Here is a 16100-nt window from a genome sequence, read left to right as displayed (position 1 = left end):
AGCAAAAAGTTTTACCCTCTAGGTCAGAATATGAGGAGTGTGAAATAAAAATCTTTCCCTGACTCCTATTAATAACAAGCTGGGAAGTGAAATAGCCATACAGGCAGCCCTTGGCTGACTCAAGGGACAAGGTTCTAAAGAGAGCTTATCAGGATGGAAGTTCAGGTGCTTCCCTGAAGACCTTGGCAGAGCTCTGGAGCGCAGGAAGCCCCAAATGATCTGATCCAAAATCATCGACACTTAGCTCTGATCAGCCAATGGGTTTAATCCTCCCAGGAAGTATTACAAAACAGTCACCCTAAAGAAAGCTCCAATCAGTGATATGAAAGCAAGTGGACACACCCGTCCATACATGTGTATGTGCATGCATGCGTGTGTGTGTGTGTGTGTGTGTAAGAGGGTGATGCAAAAGTCACTATGGGCTCTTCAACTAGCCCCAGAAGTCTCCTCCCTGCTTCTTCATATCTACACCTGAAAGTAAAACTAGCCACATAGGCCAGCCTCTTATTTTCTCTGAAATTATTCTGTAATTTTAGGAATATTCTTATTTTTAAATGTCTGGTCCTAACTGGCTCCTTCCACTCTAAAAACCAATGTTTACTTGCATATTTGGATCTCCCATTTCAGATAAGAAAGGCAGAGGGCAGGGAATAATCTACTCTTGAAATATGTGAAACCAGGTCCCATCAGAGAATTGAAAACTTGTTGAGTTATAGCTTATCTATCCCCACAACCAAAAAAAAAAAACTAAGTAATAAGTAATGTTGAAATTATGAATCCAACTTAAGGCAGTTTATATTTTACTTGAAACAGAAATGATTTTAAGCAATCTTCCAGGCATTGGAAGAAAAGGTTAGTAGTTCAATGATTTTCTAAGTTTCAGACAAGGAAAGGTATCAAACTATATCCTGTTTCTACCCACATTCAACAATGTCTGGCCTAAGAGTCTTAGGCTTATGGTACTGATAACAAATAGCAGAAATTAAAAAAAAAAAAAAAAGTTTTAAAGTTACTAGATCCTAGGGGCCTTTGGACTTTTTTATAAAGTTGACTCAAGGCTTTTTAGCGTTCTCCACTAGGGCCAGAGATGGCAAAAGGAAACTAGGTTCTTATCACACCTGTAATAAATTTTTTTCTGTAAACACAAGATTAAAAATGTTGTAAATATTGTTAATTGTATTTGAGATGCCAATTCAAAGCATAGTTATGGCAGTTTATAGTTGACTTTAAAGGAAGCCAGCGCCTTTGTAAAAACCAGTTTTTTGATACGGATATCCTTGATATCTATCCCCAGAGAGAAAAGAGACATGCATCAACTTAATTTAAATACATTGAAATAGTTTGGTATATCAGATTAAACATTTTGATGAACTGAACTAAATTTAAATGGCTAAAAGAACTAAGTGTTGAGTTGTTTAACTAGAAAGTCCATTGGGAGGAGAGACCTCAGACTTGGGAGTGGGGAGGGCAGTGTCTGCTGGCTCATGCTTTTTTCCCCCATCTCTCCATAGCACTGCCCAATGTCAGTTGCATCCTCAGGCTGGCTCTAGTCATGATTATGAGATAGGTGTCAGAGATAGAGGTCAAGTGCTTCCTCTTCCATATCCAGAGTGCATGCCTCTTCCCCGTGTCCCAAGCTAGAATCCTGAGCATGTCTCTGATTAGAGCGGTTTACGTTCCATGCTCAATCCCTAATTAACGATGGTGGCCAATTGGCCTATACCAATCAGGGTACGGTCTGGAGCTGGGGGTGACATCATTTCCCAAGAAGGACATAGATTATGTGGAAGATAGGTAGATACTAGTAGGAAAATTGGGGAAAGGGAAGAAAGAATACTGGGTGTTCACTACATGAACGTCTGGCCTCAAAGACAAGAGCAAGCCCCAATTTTACTGAAAATTACTGTTGGTATTACTAATAAGAAAACAGTTTCCAGATTACAAACTAACAACAGTAACAACAACAAAATTCCAATGCCAGTATGTTTCTTTTATTATTAGTTTTGTGTTTGACTTAAGATGGTTGAATGATTTCATTTTCATTTATAAGCATTACATTAATTCCCATGCAAACACCCAAGACTGCATATGCCTGATTTCAAATGGCCAAAATTGAACCAGAAAGTCTGGACATTCGAGATCGAAACCAAAACGTTGCTTGATCTTCCCAGTAGTAGACATCATGGTTATCCTTTGAAAAATCAGCAGACCCCTGCCCTCTCAAACACCAGGCTGCCACAAGTCCATACCAAAACAGGGAGCTAATGCTTTGTGGCACCTAAGCCTGGCAAGTCACTTCATTCATGAAGACAGGACACCTCAACACCTAGGTTTCCACCCCACAGACATGTCCTGGTTCCCACTCAATAGCAAAATCTGCTGATTTTGAACAGGCATAGTGGCATCTTCTACTTGGGGATTATGAATCCTTCCTGCCAGTTTTCTTTAAAACTCTCAGCAGAAGCAGAGACCTTACAAAAAAGCTTAGCTCTCTAAGCCAAAAGAAATACATACAAAAACTCCTATTCAATCCAGCTTCAGATAAAGTCACTTGGCAGGTATAAAGCTTTAAAAATTTCTCTCAGTGAATACCAAGGGCAAAACGGGACCCCAAATTAAAGGAAAACTAAACGAATGTAAAGAATCCTTCTACTGATTGAGAGAAATGAAAAGATGACAGCATTAACAGTGGATGTCAATTTATATTGAAATACACACACTGGAACTCTGACAATGGCAAAGATTTCATTAGTGCAAATAACAATTATAATGGTATGTTCTTTAACAGGATTTAAATAAGGCTTCAAATAATTAACACACACGAAAACTACCACTTGGAAACCTTAATTCTGTTTGGAAAGTTGTCAAACACACCCTCCAAACCATCCAAAGTTCTGATCTGAGGACAATTACATTCAATGAAGTTGCTCCAAAACACAATTTGTAGTATTATCACTTTCAAAGTCTACCTTGTTTAGTGGAAAAGGGAAAACTACTCTGGCCACTGGTCAAAAGAATTCAATCCAGCTAACACGCCAGGTAGCTCCCAGGTTCAGATGATTCTCGAATATCTGTAGTGAAAAAAAAAAAAAAGACAACCGAAACAAAAAATAGAATCCTTATGTCAGAAAAAGATTGTTTCCCCATCCCTATTAACAAATTTGTACAAAGTACAAAACAGAAAAAAGCAAGAAAATTCATGGGCATTTTCACCTATGGCTCAAGTTCTTAAAAAACAAAAACGAACTATGTGACAATAACTATAAAAAGTAAACAACAAAAACGGAGGCAGAATATGAAATAGTAATATACTGTTTCAGAGCCTGCACCATCCTGCAGAAACAGGAGACTTAAAATGTGTTCTTAACAGATCCAATCTCGGCTGGATATGTAAAAAACGAAAAGACAGCATCACAAACCGCACAACACATTATGAGAGTTTTAGAATCAGGAAACAAAACAAAGTCAGCAAAATGCTCAAAAAAATTTATCATCGATTCTGAAATGGGGCCTCGTGACATCATCGGGGTTAATAAAAACAGAGATGGACTTCCCCGGGTTCTCAGTCACTAGCTGCTGCAGTTTTTTGGCCAAACGGTCATCAGGCTGGTTGGGGTCCCCTCCGTCGGACTGCGGGGAGGGGATGCTGGTGGTGCTGCCCCGCCTCTGGAGCTCCAGCGTCAGCCGGTTGGCTGCCTTGACGTGCTCGATGGCGGTGCGCAAGTGCTCTGCGGGGTCCGAGCGGACGGAGGAGAGCTTCCGGGCATGGAGCATGACTGTCTCCTCCGAGAGGTGCTCCAGCATGTTGCACTGAGGGATGAAATAATTGGGGCACATCTTGTTGACCAGACAGTGTTGCAGGTCATCGATGAGGCCCAACAAGAAGTGGGCTGCATAGTCTTCTTGAGCCAAGTAGTTGGCAGGAAGTCTGTCACAGGCCCAGAGCATCATGCTCCGCAGGTGATAGGGGCTAATAGCCTTGGGCCTGGACAGGAGTTTAATGATGATGGCTTTGCAAGCCTGGTAGGCCTGCATGAGGCTGCTAGAGATGCATTTCTTCAACTGCACCTCGCTCCTGGCAAAGGACAGCCGCCATTCATTGTCCTTCTTACCCTTGTAGGAGCAAGCAGGCACCAGGTAAAACCCACTAATGACCTCTTCCTCAGTGATCTTCCCATCCCAAAAGTGGTTCTCCATGAGCCAGCTCTGGGCCACTGCGGGCCAACCTTTGAAAGACACCACAGGGACAATATCGTACAACATGCGACTGCTCCCCACACCCAGAATGATGGAGATGATGGTTCCATTCTTTTCTACCTTCTCCACCTTTGGCATCCCTCGCTGGGGTTTCTTCTGTATCTCTGATAAGACGATGCTGATAGAATCATAGAACCAGTCAGCCACTTTGGTTGGGGAGAAGAAGTAGTTGGTGGCACCATTGATGTGATCTACAATGGTACAGCAGTCCTTCCATTTAGTGATCGTACCCTCGTCAAAGAGCCGAAGGCTCAGCCAAGAGTGGCACAGGGCTGAGTGGCGCATATCGAGTGTCACAGGCTGATTACGGTCATGTAGCTTAAGGGCTGGCACCAGAAGGGTAAAGTCCATGTCATAGTCAGTCCCCCGGGCATAGACATTAAGCTCATCTAAGTCCAGGTCCACCACACCTTCCCGGACGCCTCCAGAGAGCAATAGGTACTCATTGGCCACTGGAAGTTTTTGGTCCAACTTTTGCACCATTCCTAGAAACAGAAAAAGAAAGCACTATTACCGGAAGCACAGACACAAGACTCTTATGCATCAATATAAAAGGTGACGAGCTTACAAACACCACTCTTCATTATCAGTACAAAACCAGATCTCAGGCTCCTGCAGAGACCCAGCTAACAGCACTTTGTTCTTTCTCCTCGGTGCTAGAATCCATCCTTTTCCAAGTGGGAGAATTATGATAGATTTTTCTCTCACAGTGAAAACAGAATCTTTTTCAATCATAAACTAGGGCTCCTCTTGCCCCAGTCATCACCTTGGTTAACGGTACTGCCATCCACTCAGTCAACCAGGCTGAAAACCTCAGTAAGCTTCAGCTCTTTTTTTCCCTGTTGTCTATCTCTGTTGCCATTATATAAAGCCAGGCTTGTTCATCTCTTGCCAAATCAGTCTCCCTCCCCCAGGCACTCCTTGCTTAAAACCATTCTCTCTAAGAGCCATTCTCAATGTGGGCTGTGGACGTTGAAAGTGGGACACTTTCAGGGGGCAGTGAGGTCATAATTCTTTTCATAATAATACTATTGCATCGTTTGCTTTTTCCACTGTGTTGACACTTGAACTGATGGTACAAAAGCAATGGAGGACAAACTTGCTGATGCCTTAATTAAATCAAGACAGAGGCATGAAACTGCACGGGCAGTCATTGCATTCTTTACTGCTGACACACACTAGCATTGATAAAAATACAGTGTCACTTAAGAAAATCCTTAATGAAAAAAAGGATTCATTTTATTAAATCACAACTCTTGAGCCACTTTCTTATATTCTGTGTGAAGTAATGAGAAGTAACCATAAAGCACTTCCTCTTCATATTTAAATACAAAAGATGTCTTTAAAAAAAGCACTCATGTGACTGAGTTGTGGATTAAATTAGCTGCTTTGTTCATGGAACATTTTTACTTTAAAGAACAATTGATATAATATGGGTATTCAGACCTGGGTACTTGATAGATATTTGCCGTAAAAAGTGACCACAATGAGCTTGTTTTCATGAAAACAAATGAAATACCTATTGTCAATGTAAAAATTGGAGCTTTCGAGAACAAATTAAATTTGAGAAAACTCATCTCCTGCACCATGAACTTAACGCCTTTCCCAAATCACATACTTTTCTGATGACATTGGTGTTAATGTAACAAATGTGATTTTTTTGATGACATTGTGAGCTCTTTGAGAATGAGAATCAGAATCAGGTCTCAAATACGGATTAAGCAGGCATAAGGGTCTGCACCCAGGAGGCATACAACTGAAGCTATGATTGAATGACAAAGGAATAGGTGGAATTAATAAGGTTTAAACATGAAGTGCTTAAATGAAAGCTAGACATAAATGACTGTTCTACGAACAACATACATTTACAGCCCCCGCCTCCTTTTTTTTATTATACATTTACTTGTGCTTCATTATCTGACAATCTACCAGCATCACTTTCTGTAACTTAAACTTTTCCCCAAAGATAGCAAAGAACTACCACAAACCACAATTCCATTATTCACTGTAATTACCTTTAATCGACATAGTTTGTTATTCATAGGACAATCTCAATGCAAATAAATAAACCATGTTTATGTGTTTATGCTACCACTATATCTCAGAATTTAACACTCATTTATAAAAATATCCTCTTTTCCATTCTTTAAAATGCTATTTTTCAAACCACGTTAACCATTTCTTTCCATACAGATTGGAATACAACAAGCTATCACTTTCTTTTTAAAGCAACCAATGAATTGTCTACCATTACAGAGTCAACAATTCATCAAAAAGAAAATCCAGTGAATCTGATTTTTTGGGCTGTTTCTCACACAAACTGTGTTGTGCTGTGCCACCCAGATCCCTCTTCAATAAGGGACTTCTTGTCTCAGCTGCTAGGAGTGCTGTCAGCGCAATCCTTTAAGGATTGTCTCAGCTACAAAGAGCCACCTCAACCAAGGTCATGTCCTGTGGTTGGGGTAGGGATGGAGGGTACACATCCGATAACTGATCAACGTGGGAGTGCCCCAGTTTAGGATATATATTCTGAAGAGTCATTTGAATCCAGAGTTCCCAGAGGGGTCAGCTAAGACTGAACTGGATCTACAGGGAAACCCAGCTTCTCCCTCTGCCCGATTCTGCTTCCATCTCCTCCTTTCCACTAGTGTTGATCTCAAGGGTGCTCCTTAATAAATATCAGGAACTGCTTCCAGAGGAACCCTATGTAAGACACTAACATACTACTCAAGCAAAAACAACCTTCACTACAAATCAGCATGGAAAATTCATTTTCCTGTTAAAAGTGTTTTTTAGAAGCCAGGCTTAGCAAATTATATAAACACCAAGACAAAGATTCGTTTCGCAATTGTCATTCTGTTTCAGTATTAACCTCATCTTTGCAATGTTGTAAATACTACCACCCCAAGTTGCAGCTTCACTATAGAAAGATAAGACTGACTTCTCAGAAGCCAGAGTGGGTTGTGAAAATTGTTTTCACTATTTTATAGACTTATACGTAGGTATAATTACTTTAAAAGAGAAACATTTGATAATGAAATTATTTACTCATCGTTATTTCAAATATTCTTTCATTCTAGCATTTGGAGTACCATAAACATAAATGGTTAGTAAATAAGATCTGAACTGATTAGAAGCAGTATAGTCATTTGAGTACAACACTGCTGTCCCCTCTTGGCATAAATAACTCAATAATCTACACATCTTTTTGCATAGATAGGATTGAACTGGCTCTGAGCACACTAGCTAGAACCTGTCTATACGATCAGAATAACCTGTGCATTAACAGGCTGGAAATAATTTGTTTATAAACATGCCTCTAAATTTTGCCTTGGGTTGTCACAATTTTCTTTGGATAGTCATAGATAAGAAAAGCTAAAACTGCCTTCTGCCCTCTGCTGGATTGATTAAAGAAGTTATATTTTCACTTGTTGCTATACTACACACTAGACTATTCCTTTCCTCCCAAATGCTGCTTAGACACTGGGTTAAAATGTTGGCTAAATGCTAATATTTAGGAATAAGAGTAATTTGAACACTTCCCATTCTTTTAAAGTGCAGAGAGAACTTCTGCAGCAAAGAGAAGATGGCGGAGGTTCATTTGCCGAGCTCCTAGAAGTTAGAAACCAAGTCCCTAAAGCCACACTGTCAGGGAACCTAATCCCTTGTGATATCCACATTTACATTTAGCCTGCCAGAACCTGTTAGTCTGCAGTTTTACAAATGATTTGGTAACACAAATTGGAGCCTTCCCCAGCATTACACAAACTCAAATGCCCTTCTTGAAAACTTTTCTGGGCTAAGTCGAAGTGAAAATAAGCTGACATCAGCTATCACAGCAGATGGGTTGCCATGCAACTAAAACACAGCCAGGGGCTGGGAGGGAAAAGGAGGAGAAAGAAAATTCAATTGTATACTTTAACTGTAGGCATCAGTTCCAGTAAACGCCAACTCTAAATTGACCCAAGGATTTTTGTGTAATTGCAAGAGGGTAAGATACAGTGACTCTGGCTGTTTAGCTATTAGGAAATTATCCGAAGTCATGAGTGGAAATGAAAGGATGATGCACATTTACCACTGAGCTTGTCAGCAGCAAAGAAAAGGAGGAATGGAGAAAGAGTTTATTGCTCAAGTGGGTCTCTCCTTTTCTTGGAAGCATTGGCATATACCTGTTCTTAAAACACAGAGTAAAACTGCCTCAATTCCTGTAATTGATTCTTTGATTTCAGTTTATTTCATAGTTCCTGCTTAAGAAGACCCTAATATTACTGGAGCCTTCAGTTGAAGGAATGAGTTCGATGTCACCCACTTAGTTCTTTGCTGATTCTCTTTAGAATATCTAGTGCAAAATGCAACTGTCCCTGACTCCATTATATTCTAGTGAATAAAACTTTATCACATTCCACTGATTTCAAATTACTAACCTCCATCTCTCAAACACAGAATGCGATTACTAACAACAGTGCACAAGAACTAGGTATCACTTGAACTCAGGCAGGTGGTTTAATAAATACTAAGTAGATAAGTGAAATTAGTACTTGTACAGATTCCTTAAAACAAATCAAGACAAAAAAATTTTCATCTATGTTGATGGGAGAAAGATCTATCTATCAAAGAGTAAAACTTTTATAATTAAAGCTACAGAACTAGATAAATTCTCTATATGTGTGTCTTTATGTATATAAAAGATTCCTATGTAGATTTAAAAAAAGACCTGAATATCTCAACAATATTTGTTGTTTCATAAAAAAGTATTATCTCTTTTGTCCCAACTTATGTGACGCACCAATAACCGTGCCTCATTATGCCAATGATTCTTAACAGTACAAAGGACACAGAAAGGACAACGTTGACAATATCCTTCTGTGATTCTGATCCATCCCCTAGGGAGGCAGTCTCCTTGGTTGTTAATAAAGGACATAAAACCTTCTTATAAAGTATTATGATTTATGCTTCAAGGGAGTGAATGTTTTTGCAAAGCTTACCTGACAGTCTGAGAAACATTCCAACAAGTACACATGGCTATCTTCTAACAAAGTCACCAGTCCATGGGATTTTTAATGACCCCAGTTTGCGGAAGATTTTAACATTTCCCGCATTCGTGGCCAGAAATCATATATATGAAGTCTCTCATTTTATAAGTGAAAAAAGCTGAGGTTCGAAAAGGAGAAATAACTCATTCAAGGTCACACAGCCCTAGTGACAGATTAACAACACTGTCCTATTCCCACATTTGCAGCAAAGGTCAGAATGGCACATACATACCGTTCTCCCTATGACACAATGACCCAACTTGCCATGAATGTAGAATGGCTTAGCAAGGAAGTAGCAGAAGTCTCAAGGCACAGTGCCAGCTTTGTGCTTTCGTTCATCACAGCTTTAGTGTGACCTTGGAAAAGCAGCAGGACATATCTGCCATCCACATTTATCACAAGAAAGAATGGACATGATCTGACTTGCAAGAAGCTATTAGTACTATATTCCCAAATAAATATACTACTATATACGGGAAACACAGAATTAAGATACCAAGAGAACATCCCAGCTTTTCAATAATCTGCTGAGTGATCATTAACAATTATAGTAATATGTTTTATAAATCAAAGAGTCTGTTTTATTTGGCATAATTTCTGAGATAACTGCATGTAATTGTATTTAAATCTTTTAGAAAACTGATTAATTCGTGTATTGTAACAATCTACTGGCCAAATATATGTAGAGATAGAACTGATTCAAAGATGCCTCCTCAAAGATGTCTTCCTTGCTCTTTTCCCATTTTGACACTAATATACATACAAAAGCATTGGAGTCAGAATAAGACAGCTTTGGGTTTAAATCCTGGGTTTGTCCTTTCCTACTTAAGTAAGACTGTCACATTATTTAACCTCTGTGAGCTTCCAATCCCTCATCTATTTAAAACAAAACAAAACAAAAAAACTATAAAATTGCTTTTATAGAGTTGATATGAAATATCTAAGCACATAGTAGATATTTTGTTCATTTTCCCCATACGTTCTTCCCTTTCTCCAACACCTATAAAACTGGATTAGCCAAACAACACATATTCCCCAGAGCTGTTTTGAAGATTTAACTGAACAAGATAATCTATCTAAATCTTCTAGCACATGTAAGCCATACAAAACACGTTAGATGAAGGGAAATGAATGGAACGTTCTCTCCCTCGCCATACCCAGACTGCTGCTAGCCCAGGGATGGCGGCTCTGGTGGATGTCGTCATCATGTAGCATGGCGCACAGCTCAGCAAGAGGCTCGGCTGGATTCCAGCCCTTTCTTGTTCCCTCAGAACAAGTGTCCCATGCAATGAACCACTTGCACACCTATGTGAAGGGTCCTGATCTGAATTCTTACATCAGCACTCTCCATACCTATTTTTGCAGGGGGCTGTATTCATGGCTTATTTTCACTCCTACAGGAGATAACAATATAAAGCATTTGGCACAGTTACTGGCAAAGAGGCTCAGCAAATGAAACATATTATCATGGTCAATAGCCTATTTTATTACTGCAGTGGCTAATACAGACCTTGGGGTTAGAAGGCAACTGCTTTTGAGTGTATCATTTGTTTTAACCAACCTGAATACCTTATTAACTGTAACCCAGGGATTATGGAATTTGCTACATGGCATAATATGAAATACTGTCTGCATATGTCCATAAAATCATTTACTAATAATCCAAAAGTCAGACTGAGAACAAAAAAAGCCTCTAATTTATTTGTGACCTTCTTTCTTAAAAATTAAAACTAAAGTTCTAAAACTTGGCAGGCTTCGTCAAAATTTACTAAGGTATTTTGAACAGAATGAACATGGGTTAGTCCTGGATTCAAGTCTAATTCATTCATGAGCAACATAATTAATGACTCTGGGCTTCAGTTTCCTTAAATGAAGTTGGAGGATAACAACTAAAAAGTTGGTTGGGTGGCCACAGGAACGAAACAAGAAAATGCACACCAAGTTACTTAGCGTGCGGTCTAGTGCTTGCTTACTTGGTGTCAATAAACGGACATGGGTTCTGGACACGTGCATGCACACACATTATCAATACATTTTCCCACCTACTAAGTCTAGCCCTTTCCTTTCTTTTTAGTTCTTAGGATATGGTTTCTGCCAATCAGAACTTACTGTCAAGACTCAAAGGAACTGTAATTAGCCCCACTTGGCAATTTCCCCCAGCCCTAATGACACAAAAGCTACATTTTCAATTTACAGGAGGAGAGTTCACGTTAGAAGGCTCATTCTTGAAAGATAAAAACAACAAAGTGAAAAGCAAGAGTAATGTCAATATGGTATCAAGTGGCTACATCAGGATACAGAAATGTATCAGTGATGACCAGATTACGTCTCCTGATCTTCAAAAGCAAGAAATTTGCGATGGAGATGTTCAGAATTAAGTCAACTATATACCAATCACCTCTGTCGGTGACAGCTGAGTGCGGTTTACATTCCTTTCTCATTTGGTGATGTATATGTACCATTCTCATATCTAAACAAAGTTAATAATAATTCCTTATTATTATAAATTTCACTTGACTTTACCTCTTCCTAATATATGTAAATACATGAAAATGTTTCAGGTGTGTGTGGAGGAAACACTGTTGATGCCCTACTCTGCGTCCCAGGCCTGACTTTGACTTCACTTGAAGCTATGGTAGGCAGTTTCCTGCAAGCTGCCAGCCTCCCTCCTCAAGGCCAGGGATTCTGCTCCTTTGCCTGAGGGCTGTCTCTGTTCCAGGAACTACCAGGAGGTTCAGGGGAGTTAATGCAGAACTGACATCGCTGGGGACAACCCTCCAAGGGTAGAGGGCAGGAGTCAGTGGAAAAATGCCCCAGACTCTCCAGACTCTGGTGGAACAATTCCAAGGTGGGTTCAACACAACTTCCCAGGGGTTCCCACAAGATTAATGTACTCATTTGCTCATAACAGACCCTTTATTGACCCTTTATTTCTTCTCTGTTCCAATTGCCTTACTCCCTCTTGTGCTTATTAGTATCACTTCTCAAATGAACTAGCACACCAAGGTGGTTCTTGTTTCTCAGACTCTGTGTGTGTGTGTAGTGGTAGTAGTGGTAGTAGTGGTGGTGGTAGTAGTAGTAGTAGTAGTAGTAGTAGTAGTAGTAGTAGTGCTAGACAGGCTCGTCTCTACTAAATTCTGGATAGAATCCAAACATCTCACACATGTAATTAGCCATGAAAACAGAAGTATAAGCCAATGATACTGAATGACTTGCTCTTTCCCACATGGAGTCATTGATCTGGTATACGCAACTTATAAAACTAGATGTAAGCACTGTTCTCAAAAAAGAGTTCATCGGCTTTCTCCAATCAACACACATGTTTTCCAGGGCATTTACAGTTAGCACTTTGCCTATTTATTGTTTTGTTAATATCCCAATTCTCCTCATTTCCCAAAAGACATCCTAAATCTTCACTAAATTCTGGAGAACTCTAGAGACATAAAAATCCATACATTACTTAAAGATAGGCATTTCTTCCCCCAATTACAAAGAAAACAATGGGAACAAAGTTTGAGGAGAAAAAGTGAAAACATAGATGAGCCTGGCTTCCGGGTTTACTGCAGGAACCAAGCTTCAGAGTGACAGGTTGTTCAAATAGACCCTCCTCATTCGGATGTAAATGTCTCAAGCAAATTTCAAAGACCAAAATGCCATTTCTCATTTAGCCTCTGTTTGGGATTATTCTGCCTCTGTTTCTCTAAATCGTATGAGGGAAAAAAGTCCAAATATATTTAATCTCTCCATTCAATGACCTTTATCCATACTTTCTTTAGTGTAGTGCTTAGACCAATTATCAATTATTTGTTGATCTGTTGGTGTCTCTCTGTCTGATGACCTGTGGACTATGTCCTAACCATATCAGAAGTCAGTTGAATAAATGAGTAGATGGTTATAGCCTAAGACAGGGAATCTTCCAGGATGGAAAATGTCAGGGTGATATACTTAGGTGTCAATCTGACACTGTCATTTCCAGACATGATGAAAGACTCCAGAGCCACTATACCTGCAAGCAAGGAAATCATATTACATCCTCAGAACATATGAAAAGGAGAAGCTAAGAACCTGCTAATGAGCTGACTATAAACTATATGGTAACTATACAAAGGCATTCCTCTTGTTCTTTGAGAATAATTTAACTCTAGTACATTCCTCAAAGCACTAATTTTCAGCCAACAATCATAACTAGAGATTAGGAGAAAAACTACTATATAATTATAATGTGATCTAGGATGAAAGTCTAATACCTGATATTTTTTTAAAAAGATTATGAAGGTGCATTTTTAATTTGATGCTCCAAAACAGAGCTTATAGATGCCACCTTACTAAGCAATTTCCAACAACTGCCAGGAGATGGCACTCTCACTCCATTCATTTACTAAGATTCTAGCAGGGCTCCAAAGTCATGAAATCCTAGAATGAAAGCTCTGGGGAAATAGAGGCTTAAGCAAAGAGATAAGACTCCGTAAGAGGATACTAAAAGCATCACCCCAGGGCCTATTTGCCCCCAGGTACAACCACTCTGTGACTAAGACTTTGCCTTTTGGTCTCCCAGAGAAAATCTAGTAATTCAGAGGCTGACAGGCTTCAGAACTAAGTTGAACCAAGACTAAGAAATGCTTTGCCTGAGAAGGTAACATGGCTGACAAATGAGTCTCAAAGTATATTGAAGAGCTTGTTGCAGGACAGAGTTTCAGCTCTCATTTGCTGCAGCTGAGATGAAAAAAAAATCACGAACAAAGCCTCAGGTATCAAGAATAAGGAAGACAAAAGGCAGAGGAAATAGTCCTTGAAGTTATGAGGTTAAGGCACTACTCTTTCTGCAAAACTGTTTAATTCTGACTACAAATAAATACATTAAAAGATTTTAAAAGCCAAGACGATTAATAAAAAGGAAATTGATTTTTTTTATCTGACTTCAATCAATAAACTCAAAACAAACATTGCTTTATACTGTATGATGCTTTGCAGTTCCCAGAGAATGGTCATTTTCTCATTTGTTCCCAGCAATAATTCAGTGAAGGTCATTGTAGTTCTCATTGCACAGATGTGGAAACCGAGGCTCTTGATGGCTGACTAGGCCAAATAAGTGCACGAAATAGCCACATAGTTCTTTGGCTTAAACTAGATTAAAAAGTAGTCTGATCACACACAATTATTTTGAAGGAAACGTGTGTCGCTTGGATTCTTCATCAGGTTATTTGTTTCTTGCAGGATGGGCAAAAAAGGGCAAGAAAGGGCTCTAAATGCAGTGGGCTCTGCCAGCGGCAATCTACAGATGGTCAACCTCTGGGTCTCAGTTACAACTAGACTAAAGGGATATTTGATAAGCTTCGTTCCTTATCTATACCAGCAAAATAAACACATATCATTTCTAGACAATAACTTGTCTTTAAGTGTCAAGACAATAGTTATTAATCAATCTTCCATATAGCTCAGTGTTGTAATACCTAATATATCAATAATGAGAGCTTATATTGTCTCTATCTTCATCCAAAAAAATAAATGTTATTTCAAAATCTAATATTCTCAATCAAGTTTCCGAACAACAAAGTAGTAACATCTTAAAATTCTGCTTTTTCAAAAAACAGCTCAGTGAACAAGTCATGAAAGTTTTCCATTGTATAAAGGTGGAACGTTCCATACAAAATTTCAGATTAGTACAACTAAACTTCTACCTCTAATTTAAGGAAGGACTAAGGGATCAAATAAGTGCTTCTGGGGAAAAACAGACATGGAAAAAAAGTACTAATAGTCTGACAGACAAATAAAGAGCAGAATCTACTTCTGAACCACAGCTGTCTACCTGATAACTCCTTCAGTCTCTGGGTGAAAACATACTTTACTGTTTGGGCTTACAAATGTTCACATCAAAAGAAGTCAGACTTGAAAAAACAACTATCAAAGCCCTGTGGGGAAGTTGGAATTTGCAGTTTAAAATTACAAGTAGATCATTTGAAAGTGGGGCAAATTGTCGCAGTGTTTTAGATCCATGCCTGCCCGATACAGAAGAAAAGTCAAAAAGCAAGGAACATGTGTGTGGGGATGAAAAGGGGAATTCAATATTCTAGCCAGAAACTGTGAGCTAAAATGGTGGCTATTAAGGAAGGTATAGGAGGGTTGTTTTCTTTTAACTTTATAGCGTTGAAGGATGTTGTCCAAATCAGTTGCCATTCTGTAACTCTTGGACTCCAGGGGATGAAGTTTAAGTTGTATGTGTGTACCCCACACAAAAATGAATGAATCATAGACTGCTGGAGCCAGAACTGATTTTCAAGGTCTTATACTCCACCTGACAGGGCCCAGAGCAGATTGATTAAGCCCAAAAGGCAAAGATGCTGGGAATAGAATCCAACATCTTGATCCTCAACCAAGGGTTCTTTCCATTCCACTTGCCTATAACCAAGAGTCTCTAAACAAGGAGTCTGGGGAAAATAGGAGTCACCACATCCCCACTCCAGAAGGACCAACGCATCATCTTCAAGGAGATGTGTGTTTTAAACCAGCAATGTGAAATGTTTTTAAAACTTGAGATTGTCTGCTCCCTCCCTCGGTTTCAAAGCAGAAAGTTTAATTACGTGGACTCGAGAAAGGCAAAGCTGTCAAGTTAAAGGAAGGGGTTTGCTCTCTCAGTAAATCTCTAAAATCTTGAAGAGCCAAGATTACCAGGAAAGACAACTTCGGTGGAACTTTGGAAACACGACAGTAAAATGAGATTCAGAAAAGACAAGACATCTCTCATGCCTCACAACTGGTGGATACATTACTATGTCCAGCCTCTCAGTTATTCATATTGCTTTGGGTGAAAAA

General features: G+C 39.3%; 1 protein-coding gene across 10 annotated transcripts in view; it reads right to left on the bottom strand.

Moving 5' to 3' along the window:
- Positions 1-1969: 1969 nt before the first annotated feature.
- MB21D2 (Mab-21 domain containing 2) overlaps positions 1970-16100 on the bottom strand; it is a 97082-nt gene continuing 82951 nt past the window's right edge. For all 10 annotated transcript variants that reach the window (XM_015600042.2, XM_006906173.3, XM_025042015.1 and 7 more), the window contains one exon: positions 1970-4742. In XM_015600042.2, coding sequence (XP_015455528.1) covers positions 3478-4742 — 1265 coding nt within the window. In that variant the 3' untranslated portion in view covers positions 1970-3477. The remainder of the gene's footprint in view (positions 4743-16100) is intronic.

This window comes from Pteropus alecto, unplaced genomic scaffold, assembly GCF_000325575.1.
Source record: "Pteropus alecto unplaced genomic scaffold, ASM32557v1 scaffold311, whole genome shotgun sequence".
Lineage (NCBI taxonomy): Eukaryota > Metazoa > Chordata > Mammalia > Chiroptera > Pteropodidae > Pteropus > Pteropus alecto.
This window is presented reverse-complemented; position numbering and strand designations above follow the sequence as displayed.